Source organism: Dendrobates tinctorius, unplaced genomic scaffold (assembly GCF_039654945.1).
Source record: "Dendrobates tinctorius isolate UK_male_01 unplaced genomic scaffold, ASM3965494v1 ptg000055l, whole genome shotgun sequence".
Classification (NCBI taxonomy): Eukaryota; Metazoa; Chordata; class Amphibia; order Anura; family Dendrobatidae; genus Dendrobates; species Dendrobates tinctorius.
In genome coordinates this window covers 729,697-741,865 of record NW_027361723.1, presented here as the reverse complement: position 1 = coordinate 741,865, position 12,169 = coordinate 729,697, and the positions used below count along the sequence as shown (strand labels likewise).

The window sequence follows — 12,169 nt, the reverse complement described above, 5'->3', positions numbered from 1 at the left end:
TTTTACCATACAATACAACAGAATATGGCATTTTTTTTCGCCATTTTTCCACACTTGGAATTTTTTTTCCCGATACATTATATGGTGTCATTCAAAACCACAACTTGTCCTGCCAAAAAATAAGTCCAAGAAGAAAAAAATTATAGCTCTTGATAGAAGGGGAGTGAAAAAACACACCCAAAGGCAGAAAAAAAAATCACCTAGTGATGAACAGGTTACAGAGGGGCCTGTCATTATGGTGCTAGGTTCGGACATATTTTTCCCCCATTCACATCCTTGCCATGACCCTTGGTTCAGTTCTGCATCCACTGATAATGCCGTTCTTCTGGAGAAGAAGACTTGCCCAATTGGGGATAGGACAAGTCATGGCTGGACCCTCCCGTCAAGGGCCCCACGGCTGCCCTCAGCCATCATGGTGTATGGACCTTGGTCTTCGTAATCATATAGCAATGAGACTCATCCATCTTTCTTTTTTCCGCAGTCCTCACATTGACATGGGTCTGGACGGTGTGGAGATATTCACTAATGGCTCAGGGAGTCACCATGAGTTGAGGAAAGCTTACCTTAGAGTAGATCTGGTCACGTCCACAACTACAAAGTTGGGCACCACCCCGATCAGCTGCTCCGCACGTACCGATCTGTGGAGGTCGGAGCTCTCCCACATGAAGGCACGAGTCGCCCGGTGGCATTTCCTGAAGGAGAATTAGTTGCATTATTCCTCACGCCTGTGCAATGCTGGTAGCACTGACCTCCTATGGGGCATGATCTCATTACTTTGTGTTACAGAATGGCGGCATTTACCTTCTCTCCAATCTACGGGGCTGCGACAGCGACCGACTCTACTATGATGGCTGCTCGATGATCTCGATCAATGGAGACATCGTAGCTCAAAGCTCACAGTTTTCTCTTGAAAATGTGGTAAGATAAAGAATATTAATATGGGGTATTCTTATAAGGAGATTTTTAGGGTGACTCTAATTTGAGAGACACAACCAGGAGGGCAGGCGGTAGAGCGGCTGAGTCGGTGTTGTGATACCGGAGGCCTTTATAGGAGCGCTGAACAGTTGACTCGGCATCGGGACCAGTTGGGGTCATTTTTTGGTAGGAGACACCTTTTAAAGAGACCATAAACCTATAACCTACTTTTTTAATGAATGGAAGGTGGGCTCTTTTTTGACACCCTCATCTATTAGCCAGAGCACCTACAAAGAGCCTCTTGTTCTGGAGGACTCAACATGTCCGTGCATTATTGGAAGTATGTAATGCCTCATTTCCCCTCTGGGAGCGCTGCATTGGAAAGGATGATCAGACTATAGTTGATTGCAGGGGGACACCTCTAACGAAAAAGGTGTTTTCAAAGTGGACAAGTGTGACTTATATACGACATAGACCACAAACAAATCATTCATACGAACCTTGATGTCATTTTCACGCAAGTGAAAACTATTTTTTTTTTGCAGGAGTTTAAAGGGGTTTTCCAATTATTAAAAAAAAACATGCAGCAGACTCTTAAAATATATATATCTAAAAAAAATCTCACACTTGCTTTAGGCTGGTTTCACATTAGCGTTTTTTAGCGCAGCGCATCGTGCGCTATCGGTCGCATGCGCTCCTATGTTTAACATGGGGGGCACATGGTCTTGCGTTTGCACGCATCCGTATGTGTTTTCTTGCGCATGCGTTTTTTCGTCGTGTGCGCCTAGGCGCGCCAGACGCAACCTGTTGCATTTTTGGGTCCGCCGAAAGGCATAAAAAATGCATGCGCACGCTTGGGCACGGAATGCGACAAAATAACGCATTACAGTCTATGGGAGCGCAGGCGTGCGCATGGACACGTTCGTCTGGCGTGCGCATGGACACGTTCGTCTGGTGTGCGCATGGACACGTTCGTCAGGCGTGCGCATGGACACGTTCGTCTACGTTTTAGTGCGCATGCGTTTTTGGCGTAAAAATGTGTAGACACTGGTTTTAACCCCTAGAGAACGAATGCGCATAAAAAACACAAATGCATGCAAAAACGCATGATGTGTTTTTTTGCATGTGTTTCTATTGCGCACGATGCGCTGCGCAAAAAAATGCTAATGTGAAACTGATCACTTCCAACCTCCTTCCAATGCTGCACAGGTCCCCTGCGGTCTCTGTGGCTCGTCTCCTGTCCAGGATGGGCATGCGACTTCTGCAGCCAATCACTAACTGCACGTCACTGCTGAGGCTCCTGATTGGCTGCAGCGGTCACATACGGATTCTGAACCTGGAAGAACTTCATAAATTGCTGGGTGATCTGGGCATTAGGAGAGGAGCATCGGGGATCGTTAAGGTGAATATGAGCCAGATGTTAAAATAAGAGCGGAAAACCCCTTGAACATTTAATTTAGGATAAGGTATTAAAATTGACCTAGTGGGGGTCTGACTCCCAGGAATGGGTTGGTGGGCCGACTCCCTGCCCCTGAGCTTCAGTGCGGTATAGCTCAGGAAATCTGCAGCGGTTCCTCCACCTGTGATTTTACTTTTGGCTTTGGATGCAAAATGTGAACCGTTTTGATCGCTTTTGTCCTTGATCCCACAGGAAGTTCTCACGGCCACGTTAGACTTGGAAGACGTCCGCAGTTACAGGGCTCACACGTCATCTCGCTGCATTTCTGTAAGAGACTTCTCAGTTTGCCTCAAATCTAATATTAATCAAAACGTCACCTATTGTCTTGAAGACTAGGAGTTAAATGTTAATATCTCAATATAATAATATATATTTTTACTGTGATACGGGCAGATTTCACATGCTCTATAATTTACTCCGTATTTTAGTTGATCCCCCATTCACTTGAATAAGCATGAGCTGCAGTACCAGACACAACCTACAGACAAAAGTGGCGCTGTTTCTGAACCAAATAAGTCATTCTTTGTCATTTTGTGCAGGCGAGCAGAGTGCCCCCTTTTCACATAATGCATGTGGACTTCTCGCTGTCCTCCTTTGATGATGTATGTACCCTCACTTCTGAGCCAATCCAGTGGAAGTACCACACCCCTGCGGACGAAATAAGGTATCAGGAATTCAACCATTGGAGGAGAGGTGACATTTTGCATTTTTTATTCATTCACAATTGTGGTTGTGATTTCAGCCTTGGACCTGCGTGCTGGCTCTGGGATTATTTACGACGCAGTAAACAGGTAGAGAATATTTGGAGGTGCAGTCCGGAGCCCCCCTATAATGGCAGTCCGGAGCCCCCCTATAACGGCAGTCCGGAGCCCCACTATATCGGTAATCCGGAGCCCCCCTATAACGGCAGTCCGGAGCCCCCCTATAACGGCAGTCCGGAGCCCCCCTTTAGCAGCTGTCTGGAGTCCCCCTATAACGGCAGTCCGGAGCCCCCCTATAACGGCAGTCCGGAGCCCCCCTATAACGGCAGTCCGGAGCCCCCCTTTAGCAGCTGTCTGGGGTCTCCCTACAATGGCAGTCCGGAGCCCCCCTATAACGGCAGTCCGGAGCCCCCTTATAACGGCAGTCCGGAGCCCCCTTATAACGGCAGTCCGGAGCCCCCCTATAACGGCAGTCCGGAGCCCCCTTTAGCAGCTGTCTGGGGTCTCCCTACAATGGCAGTCCGGAGCCCCCTTATAACAGCAGTCCGGAGCCCCCTTATAATGGCAGTCTGGAGCCCCCCTATAACGGCAGTCCGGAGCCCCCTATAACGGCAGTCCGGAGCCCCCCTATAACGGCAGTCCGGAGCCCCCCTTTAGCAGCTGTCTGGGGTCTCCCTACAATGGCAGTCCGGAGCCCCCCTATAACAGCAGTCCGGAGCCCCCCTTATAACGGCAGTCCAGAGCCCCCCTTATAACGGCAGTCCGGAGCCCCCCTATAACGGCAGTCCGGAGCCCCCCTATAACGGCAGTCCGGAGCCCCCCTATAACGGCAGTCCGGAGCCCCACTATATCGGCAATCCGGAGCCCCCCTATAACGGCAGTCCGGAGCCCCCCTATAACGGCAGTCCGGAGCCCCCCTATAACGGCAGTCCGGAGCCCCCCTATAACGGCAGTCCGGAGCCCCCCTTATAACGGCAGTCTGGAGCCCCCCTATAACGGCAGTCCGGAGCCCCCCTTTAGCAGCTGTCTGGGGTCTCCCTACAATGGCAGTCCGGAGCCCCCTTATAACAGCAGTCCGGAGCCCCCTTATAACGGCAGTCTGGAGCCCCCTATAACGGCAGTCCGGAGCCCCCCTATAACGGCAGTCCGGAGCCCCCCTATAACGGCAGTCCGGAGCCCCCCTTTAGCAGCTGTCTGGGGTCTCCCTACAATGGCAGTCCGGAGCCCCCCTATAACAGCAGTCCGGAGCCCCCCTATAACGGCAGTCCGGAGCCCCCCTATAACGGCAGTCCGGAGCCCCCCTATAACGGCAGTCCGGAGCCCCCCTTTAGCAGCTGTCTGGGGTCTCCCTACAATGGCAGTCCGGAGCCCCCCTATAACAGCAGTCCGGAGCCCCCCTATAACGGCAGTCCGGAGCCCCCCTATAACGGCAGTCCGGAGCCCCCCTTATAACGGCAGTCCGGAGCCCCCCTATAACGGCAGTCCGGAGCCCCCCTATAACGGCAGTCTGGAGCCCCCCTTTAGCAGCTGTCTGGGGTCTCCCTATAACGGCAGTCCGGAGCCCCCCTATAACGGCAGTCCGGAGCCCCCCTATAACGGCAGTCCGGAGCCCCCCTATAACGGCAGTCCGGAGCCCCCCTTTAGCAGCTGTCTGGGGTCTCCCTACAATGGCAGTCCGGAGCCCCCCTATAACGGCAGTCCGGGGCCACCTTGTAACAGCAGTCCGGAGCCCCCTTGTAACAGCAGTCCGGAGCCCCCCTATAACGGCAGTCCGGAGCCCCCCTTTAGCAGCTGACTGGGGTCTCCCTACAATGGCAGTCCGGAGCCCCCTTGTAACAGCAGTCCGGAGCCCCCCTATAGCAACAGTCTGGATGAGTGTGTGGCTGAGATGTGACCTCCCTTTATTCCATGTAATGCATTTGTAGCCCACCCTGTGACTTCTCTTGCCTTTCAGGGGGGCTTCCTGCTTCCTCTCAGCGGTGGGGTGGACACCTCGGCAGTGGCCTGCATTATGTTCTCCATGTGCCGTCTCGTCTGTCAGGCCGTGGCTGCCGGCAGTAAGTCACACGTGGGATATTTTATTACATCCAATGGTTTTTCTTTAATCTTTTACCCATTTCTGATATTTTTCGAAAGATGACGACGTTCTGTCCGATGTCCGTCAGGTGGTCGGTGACGCCGCGTACAATCCCCGGACACCCCAGGATTTGTGCAGTCGCCTCCTCACCACCTGCTACATGGCCACCGAGAACTCTTCACGTGAGACACGGGAGCGGGCCGGGATGTTGTCCCAACAAATAGGCAGGTACTTTTGGGCTTTCCGAAACCACATTAAAGGGGGATTGTATTCTAGGATATCCCTTTATGACCCCACTTGATGCTGAAAATAAATGGGACCTGTCCTTCAGTTTTCCCTGCGCACTGGGTGTTTCCGCTAAATGGGGCCACGCTGCAGGGGGCGCAGTGCTCTATCAGTGTCGTGGCCCCTCTATTCTCATTTTCTATGAGGTTAACACTAATCACAAGTCATGTAATGCTGCCAGGTATGTTGGCAGATTTGGGGCGCAGTTTTCGCCATCAGCCCTATAACTTGCCAGCCTTTCTGATTATGTTCGATGCTTTTGTATCTTCAGTTACCACCTGACCCCGAACATTGATGCTGCTGTTAAAGCCGTGATCGGGGTATTCACGATGGTGACCGGCAAAGCTCCTCAGTTCCGCGTCCACGGCGGGAGCAGCCCGGAGAATCTGGCACTGCAGAACGTTCAGGTAATGGGTAGACCAATTAATAATCGTCTTATTATCACGTTCCTTCTTTCGGTTACACCCCGTCCTGTCCCGTCTCTCTCCAGGCTCGGATACGGATGGTGGTCGCCTACTTATTCGCTCAGCTCAGTCTTTAGACGCGAGGTTTGCCTGGTGGTCTGCTGGTTCTGGGCTCGGCCAATGTCGATGAAAGGTATAACACACGACTTACGTCTAACGAATCACATAATTGTGGGGGCCCCAACAATCCTGAAAAATTGACCCCAATTTTGGCAATTTTTTTTTTTACGCCAATTTTTCGGGCTAGCGCATTTTAATAGCAGCAGCTTTTTTGCATTAGCCATGTGACATTAAAGCTCTGCTCGCTTCTGCATCTCGAGGTGAGGTGCCGGATTACCCCTGCAACTTCATCCAGCACGTCAGTCCTACTGCGTACAAAATAAGTACACTTTTTTTAAAATACCTATGGAGTTTTTGTGCGTTTTATCATAATTTTGTTTTTTAATTTAAATAGTATTTTGTTATTTTTATAACATTATATAACTTTTTTAGACTTTTATTGTAAACCCCTTGAAAAGAACTTTATGGATCCCTGGTATAAGACACAGTATTGCTTCTTTTATTACACCTATTATTGACTCACTGACCGGCATCCTAGTAGAATCCGGTCTAATCGCTTAGATGCCATTGTCGCTATTGACCGCAGAATTGGAGGGGGTTAAGTGGCTGGGACTGGAGATATGCCTGATTCTTGCCTATTGCTGTAGAGTTTCAGCTGTGACTTCTGCTGCTGCCGATATGATAGAAATAATGACTGTTTTCATCCAGAAACAGCGCCTCTCTTTTCCATAGGGCTGTGTCCTGTACTGCCGCTGCACACCCTTCACTCAACAGTTCCAGTTGAGGCCCATTGAAGTGTGTCATATGGCAAGTCATTAACCTTTTATTTCTCCTTCGCCTCATTGGGGGACACAGGACTTTGGGTGTATGCTACTGCCTCCTGGAGGCTGACACTAAGTGAATGAAAAAAAGGTTAGCTCTTCCTCCGCAGTATACACCCTCGCCTCGGTTGCAAGCAAAAACAGTTCTTGCTTAGTGTCCGTTGGAGGCACACATCTGGTCTTTTTTTTTTCCAGACTCTTCATTTTTTCCATGAAGATTAGACAGGGGCAACGGACCCTATTGAAAGGGTCCAATCTCCCCAAACCATCAACGGGCGAGCACGTGCGAGTTTCGCCTCCAGATATCCTCTCCCGCAACGTGGGACATGATGCCGGACTAAGCCCTGACCACCCTAAGGTATTGAAAAACTAGGCTGTACAGAGGCTTACGAATAGTCTGTGCAGCCCTCACTGCATCACCAATGCCAGACAGCAGTGATGGAAGGTGACGGACGGTCCCTCTCCTCATCCCCTATAGGGAAGATGGAGTTGGGGTGCTTGCACCGTCCTTAACTTTTTTGCATCCCCCTCCCCCCCCGCCTAACCTGAGGATCAACCAGAGCTCCAGGGGTGAGGCGCGGAAGGAGGTGGGCTGGGAGGGCTCCTGTAATCCCCCGGGGTCGGCATTGCTGGTGGCCTCGGTTTATTTCTGCCACATCCCCGGGCTCCAGCGTGGTACGGGGTGAGCCACACAGCTGTGGCAACGGCAGCGCAACTTCCTGCTCAGGTCCCTGTTTCTGGCGGTCCCGGGTCCGGGTGCACGCCGAAAATTTAGTCCCCGGCTTCTGTCGGAGCTAGGCCGCGGGCGGAAGTCCCGCTCTCGGTGACGCGTATACTTCCGGTGGACCTGCCCCCGGGGCCTTGGGCGGACGCTGTAAATTTAGTCCCGGCTTCAGCCGGCGCTAGACCGCGGATTGAAACTCCACCCCATGACATCACCGGCGGTTTCCTCTTCCGAGGACCCACCCACACGCCGAGGCACACTTTTTTGAAAAAGGAGCAGCTGTTCGGCAGGCTGGATGCCTAAGGGGATCCAGGATTGGGGACACAGGACTGGGGTAAGTGCTACCCCTGAAGGAGGAAGGCCACCCTCTGTGTTTACCAGAGGTTAAGTGGCTTTTGCCCCCCCCCCAGGCATATCACCTAGCAGGGCCACCATGTCCAGAAAAGCTAAGACGCACACGTTCCTGTATGTTGCGTGCACCTCCTGTCAGTCCGACTTCCCACATGTGCATAGTAACCAGATTTGTGAAGCTTGCGATTCCGAACGTGCCCAGGAGCCCTCCCCTGCGACCGAGCCCAGTGTATCTAGCCCCACCGGAATGGGCCCTGTCTCTGTCACAGTCCATGGCATCGCTTACGAGAGCAATCAAGTCCTTTCGATCCCCAGATAGGGGCAGGGATAGCGGCTTGACTGTCTTAGAGGGGTCCTCCACCTCACAGGAGCCTCCGGTTTGCAGGGGCCGCTCTCACTCTAGGCAGACACGGGAGAAACGAACCCACACAGCTCGCCTTCACCAGTAGTCAATATCGAGCAAAGCTCAGATTTACGACTCGGACGAGCCGCTTGATTTGGTTACTCCAGGGTACCAGGAAACAGTTGACAGCCTCATTGAGGCCGTCAACCAGACTCTTGGGATTGAAAAGGATTCCACCTTGTCCTCAGGTCACAAGGTGTCATTTAAGCGAGTAAAGCGGCCTCATAGAGTATTTAGCTCTCACCCTGAGTTTGAGAACATAGTGCAACAACACAGGGAACGGTCAGACAAGCGTTTCTCAGGCCAGAAGGCGCTCGAGGCGAGGTACCTGTTCGCCCCTGATCTCCATAAAAAATGGGCAGAGTCCCCAACGGTAGATCCACCCGTGTTGTGCTTGGCCTCTAAGACCCTATTATCCATACCTAGTGGTTCCTTTATCAAGGATCCCACTGACCGCCTCATAGAGAGCCTGGCTCGCTCAGTGTTTGAGGCATCAGGTTCAGCACTCTCCCCCCTCATTCGCGGCAACTTGGGTAGCAAAGGCCATGATTGCTTAGTCAGAATCATTGAACAGAGCCTTGCAAGGTAGGACCTACCAGCAGAGGTATCAGAGGTCGCAAATCAAATCACTTTTGCCGGATACTATTTGATCAACGCATCTTTGGATGTGGCCAACTCTCGCTGCTGCAAATGCGATCTCCATTAGGAAGGCTTTATGGTTGAGGACATGGCGGGCAGACTCGACCTCCAAAAAATCCCTGACTTCCTTGCCTTATCAGAGCGGGCGCCTATTCGGAGAGAAGTTAGATCAGCTCATCTCTGACTCCACGGGGGGAAAGAGCAGTTTTCTCCCTCAGCAAAGGGTCAAACAACTCTTTCGTCACCAACCTCAGACACGGTTTCAGTCCTTTCGCAACCCCGGGTGGGCTGCAGCGACTAATCCCACCGCTTCAGGTCGTCCCAGCCAGGACAGGGATCGGCAAGTTTTATATAGAGCCAACCCGTTGGGGAGAATGCGTACCCACCAACCCAGATCGAGGGAACCCAGGTCCCAGAGATCTTCAGCCAAATGACTCGAGGCAATTTCAGGGCGACACCAGCAAGGTCGGCGGTCGCCTGCTATGGTTTCGCCACACCTTGCTCTCTGTCACACACGACACATGGGTAAGAGAGCTGGTGTCCTCGGGGTACAAGGTAGAATTTGTCAAGTACCCTCCAAGACGGTTTTTTCTTTCCCGTCCTCCCAAGGTAGTTGCCTGGGCAAGGGCTTTACTCAAGGCCATCGAATTGCCCCAGCACAACAGAGTCATTGTTTCCGTACCACAGAACGAGAAATTTCAGGGATTCTACTCCAACCTGTTCACGGTTCCCAAAAAAGTGTGCTGTTGGCTGTTTTTCCTATTTGCCCCTGACACATAGTGCCGGGTGTCAGCTGTGATAACCAGCTGACACCGGGCAGCAATCAGCGGTGCCCCTCCGGGAGCGCTGCTGATTGCTTAGACGTACTATCCCGTCCCCGATCATACGGGCCTGGGAACCGTGGACGGGATAGTACATCTGAGTCAGAAAGGGGTTAATTCGCTGATATAGTGCTATTAATTTCTACATTGCTTTATGTTGCATGCTCATTTCACTTACAATGCATTCTATATCTCATCGAACATACGTATGTCTTTAGTATATTCTTTTTACAATATGCTGATATTTTTTATAAAATATATATTTTTTTATTGCAACAATGCATGTTTCACCCCTTCGCTTACATTAGGTAGTGTTCCCTTTACTTATATGGCTCTTCATCAGTCCATATTGGTGGGTCCTATATTGCTTGCTGTTATCAGGCACAGTTTTTTCTTCTTCACTTTATGCACAAAGGCCTGAATTCATCATTTGCATTTTTTAAATTTGCGTTTCTTTTTTTTTGTCTTGCAGTATTTGTTGACATTCACAATGGTGCATGTAGTTCATGAAAGTAAAAAATGGTCTTTATTTTTGTCTGGAACTTTTTTGCAACTTTTTATAAAAAAAGAACACTTTTCACTTTGGGGCGAGGGAGAGGGTTGAGTTTGTGTGATTCGAGTACATATGAAACAAATTTTAGATATGATTAATCAGGCGAAAACATCTAGAAACCCAAAGTTCTGACCACAGTGGCAAACTTAAAAAAAAGAAGGCAGCACATAAATATAAAATATACTTAAAGAGGTACTCCCATCAAAGTTTTTATTCTCTTAATATATTGCAATCATCATATAGCACTGTATACTTACAATTGCTCATTTTGCCTTTCTGCCCAGCTAATTCTTCTCTTTTCTCTGCTCTATGTGGAAACAGGAAGCATCTTTTCCCTGTAGAAATCATTCATCTCTTCAACTCCTGACCCTGGTGCTGCCTCCTCCTACCTGCCAGGGACTTTTACAAGTGACTCATGAGTTATGCAGGAAAATCTGACTTCTTATTTCCACAAAGAGCTTAGACGGATTCAGCTAGTCAGTTTTTAATCATGTGATGCCTTAGACCTAATGGAAAAAGAGGAGAGCTATGTCAGCGCTGCCCCTGGCCCCACTGCTGGTCCCGCCCCCGGTCCGATACTCACCGTCACTGGTCCGGGTTCTTCTGGGGGGGCTCTCCTCGCACCCCCGTTCGCCCTGGGTCCGTCCCGCTGTCTGCTCCGGCGTGCGCCTCCTGTCCGCCTGCTTTCCGGCAGGCAGCTTCCCGGTGTGCTCCTCCACCTCTGCCGTCGGCCGCGCGCACTGTGCCTCTGCGCATGCGTCGGAGGCCGCTCATCCCTGCAGCTCCTGTACCCTCTGACGTGCCCTGACCCGGAAGCCCCCTCTGACCTATCAGAGGCAGCCACCAGGTATTTCAGGCCGCCCTCCCTCAGTGGAGGCGCCTGACTATTGAGTTTAACGCTCTTTGTGTCCAGGCCCTGCTCGCTACCGCTAGCCTTGCTTGCTCCCGCTTGCTACCCCTGGTTCCCGTTTTCCCGTCTCTGGCTCCTGCTAACCCTCTTTGTCTTTGCCTTTCAGCTCCTGCTCAGCCCTGTCTCCTTCAGGCCTCCCGTCTCCCTCCACCATCCTGCACCCTACTAACTCCTCTCTCCGGCCTCTGGTTATCCCGGACTCCTCTCCAGGATCCCCGTTGCTCTACATCGACTGGCCATCTTCTTGAGCCGACCCCTGGTCCTGGCTGCCATGGCACTTGAACGCCCTGTGCCTGCTCCCTAACAGTCCCTGTATAGGGGTTGGTCCCACCTGGCGCGCTCGCACGGGGAGGGTTCGGCGTCACGGTCCAGTGGGTCCACTCTTGCCCTCGTCACCCTCGGCGTAACAGAATAGCCAGGCCATGGACCCCGCCGGGGCCGCCGCCCAGAAAGAGTTAGTGTTCCTACGGGAGAACCAGACCCGTATAATGTCTTTTATGAAGACTATGGACTCCCGTTTGTCGGCCTTGCAGGCCGCCGACTCGGGTTATGCCTCCCAGTTGGCCAGCCTCCAGCAAGAGCTGGTTCCACAACGTGACACCCAGGCCCATATTCTCTCTTATATGGCTTCGGTCGACGATCGCCTGCTTTCCCTACAGTCGGCCTTCTCACGAGACCCGCCCCGAAATCCTGATTCTGTCTCTGCTTCATCCCCTAGGCTTGGGAAACTGCCTCGGTATGGCGGAGACCCAAAGTTATGCAGGGGTTTTTTGAATCAGTGCGGCTGAATTTCGAACTCCTGCCCCATCAGTACCCTACTGATTGGGCTAAGGTAGCCTTTATCATGTCCCACTTGGAGGGAGAGGCTCTTTCCTGGGTGAACCCCCTGTGGGAGCGGGACGATCCCATAGTCTCCAGTGTCCAGGCGTTCACGGACACTTTCCGAAAAGTTTTTGATGAGCCCGGACAGCTGGCTTCCGCAACCG

The 12,169-nt window shown here is 51.7% G+C and overlaps 1 protein-coding gene and 1 long non-coding RNA gene across 2 annotated transcripts; both read left to right on the top strand.

The window, feature by feature from the left end:
* The first annotated feature begins 872 nt into the window (after window positions 1-872).
* LOC141091714 (uncharacterized) lies at window positions 873-3,011 on the top strand. The gene is made up of 3 exons (XR_012232556.1): window positions 873-918; window positions 2,567-2,641; window positions 2,914-3,011. It is a non-coding gene; the product is annotated as an uncharacterized lncRNA (long non-coding RNA).
* A 2,064-nt stretch (window positions 3,012-5,075) lies between these two features.
* LOC141091713 (glutamine-dependent NAD(+) synthetase-like) lies at window positions 5,076-6,097 on the top strand. Its single transcript, XM_073577404.1, has 4 exons — window positions 5,076-5,132; window positions 5,212-5,380; window positions 5,709-5,844; window positions 5,928-6,097. The coding sequence occupies exons 1-4, from the start codon at window positions 5,087-5,089 to the stop codon at window positions 5,976-5,978; spliced, it is 402 nt and encodes a 133-aa protein (XP_073433505.1). The 5' UTR covers window positions 5,076-5,086; the 3' UTR covers window positions 5,979-6,097.
* The last annotated feature ends 6,072 nt before the right edge of the window (window positions 6,098-12,169 follow it).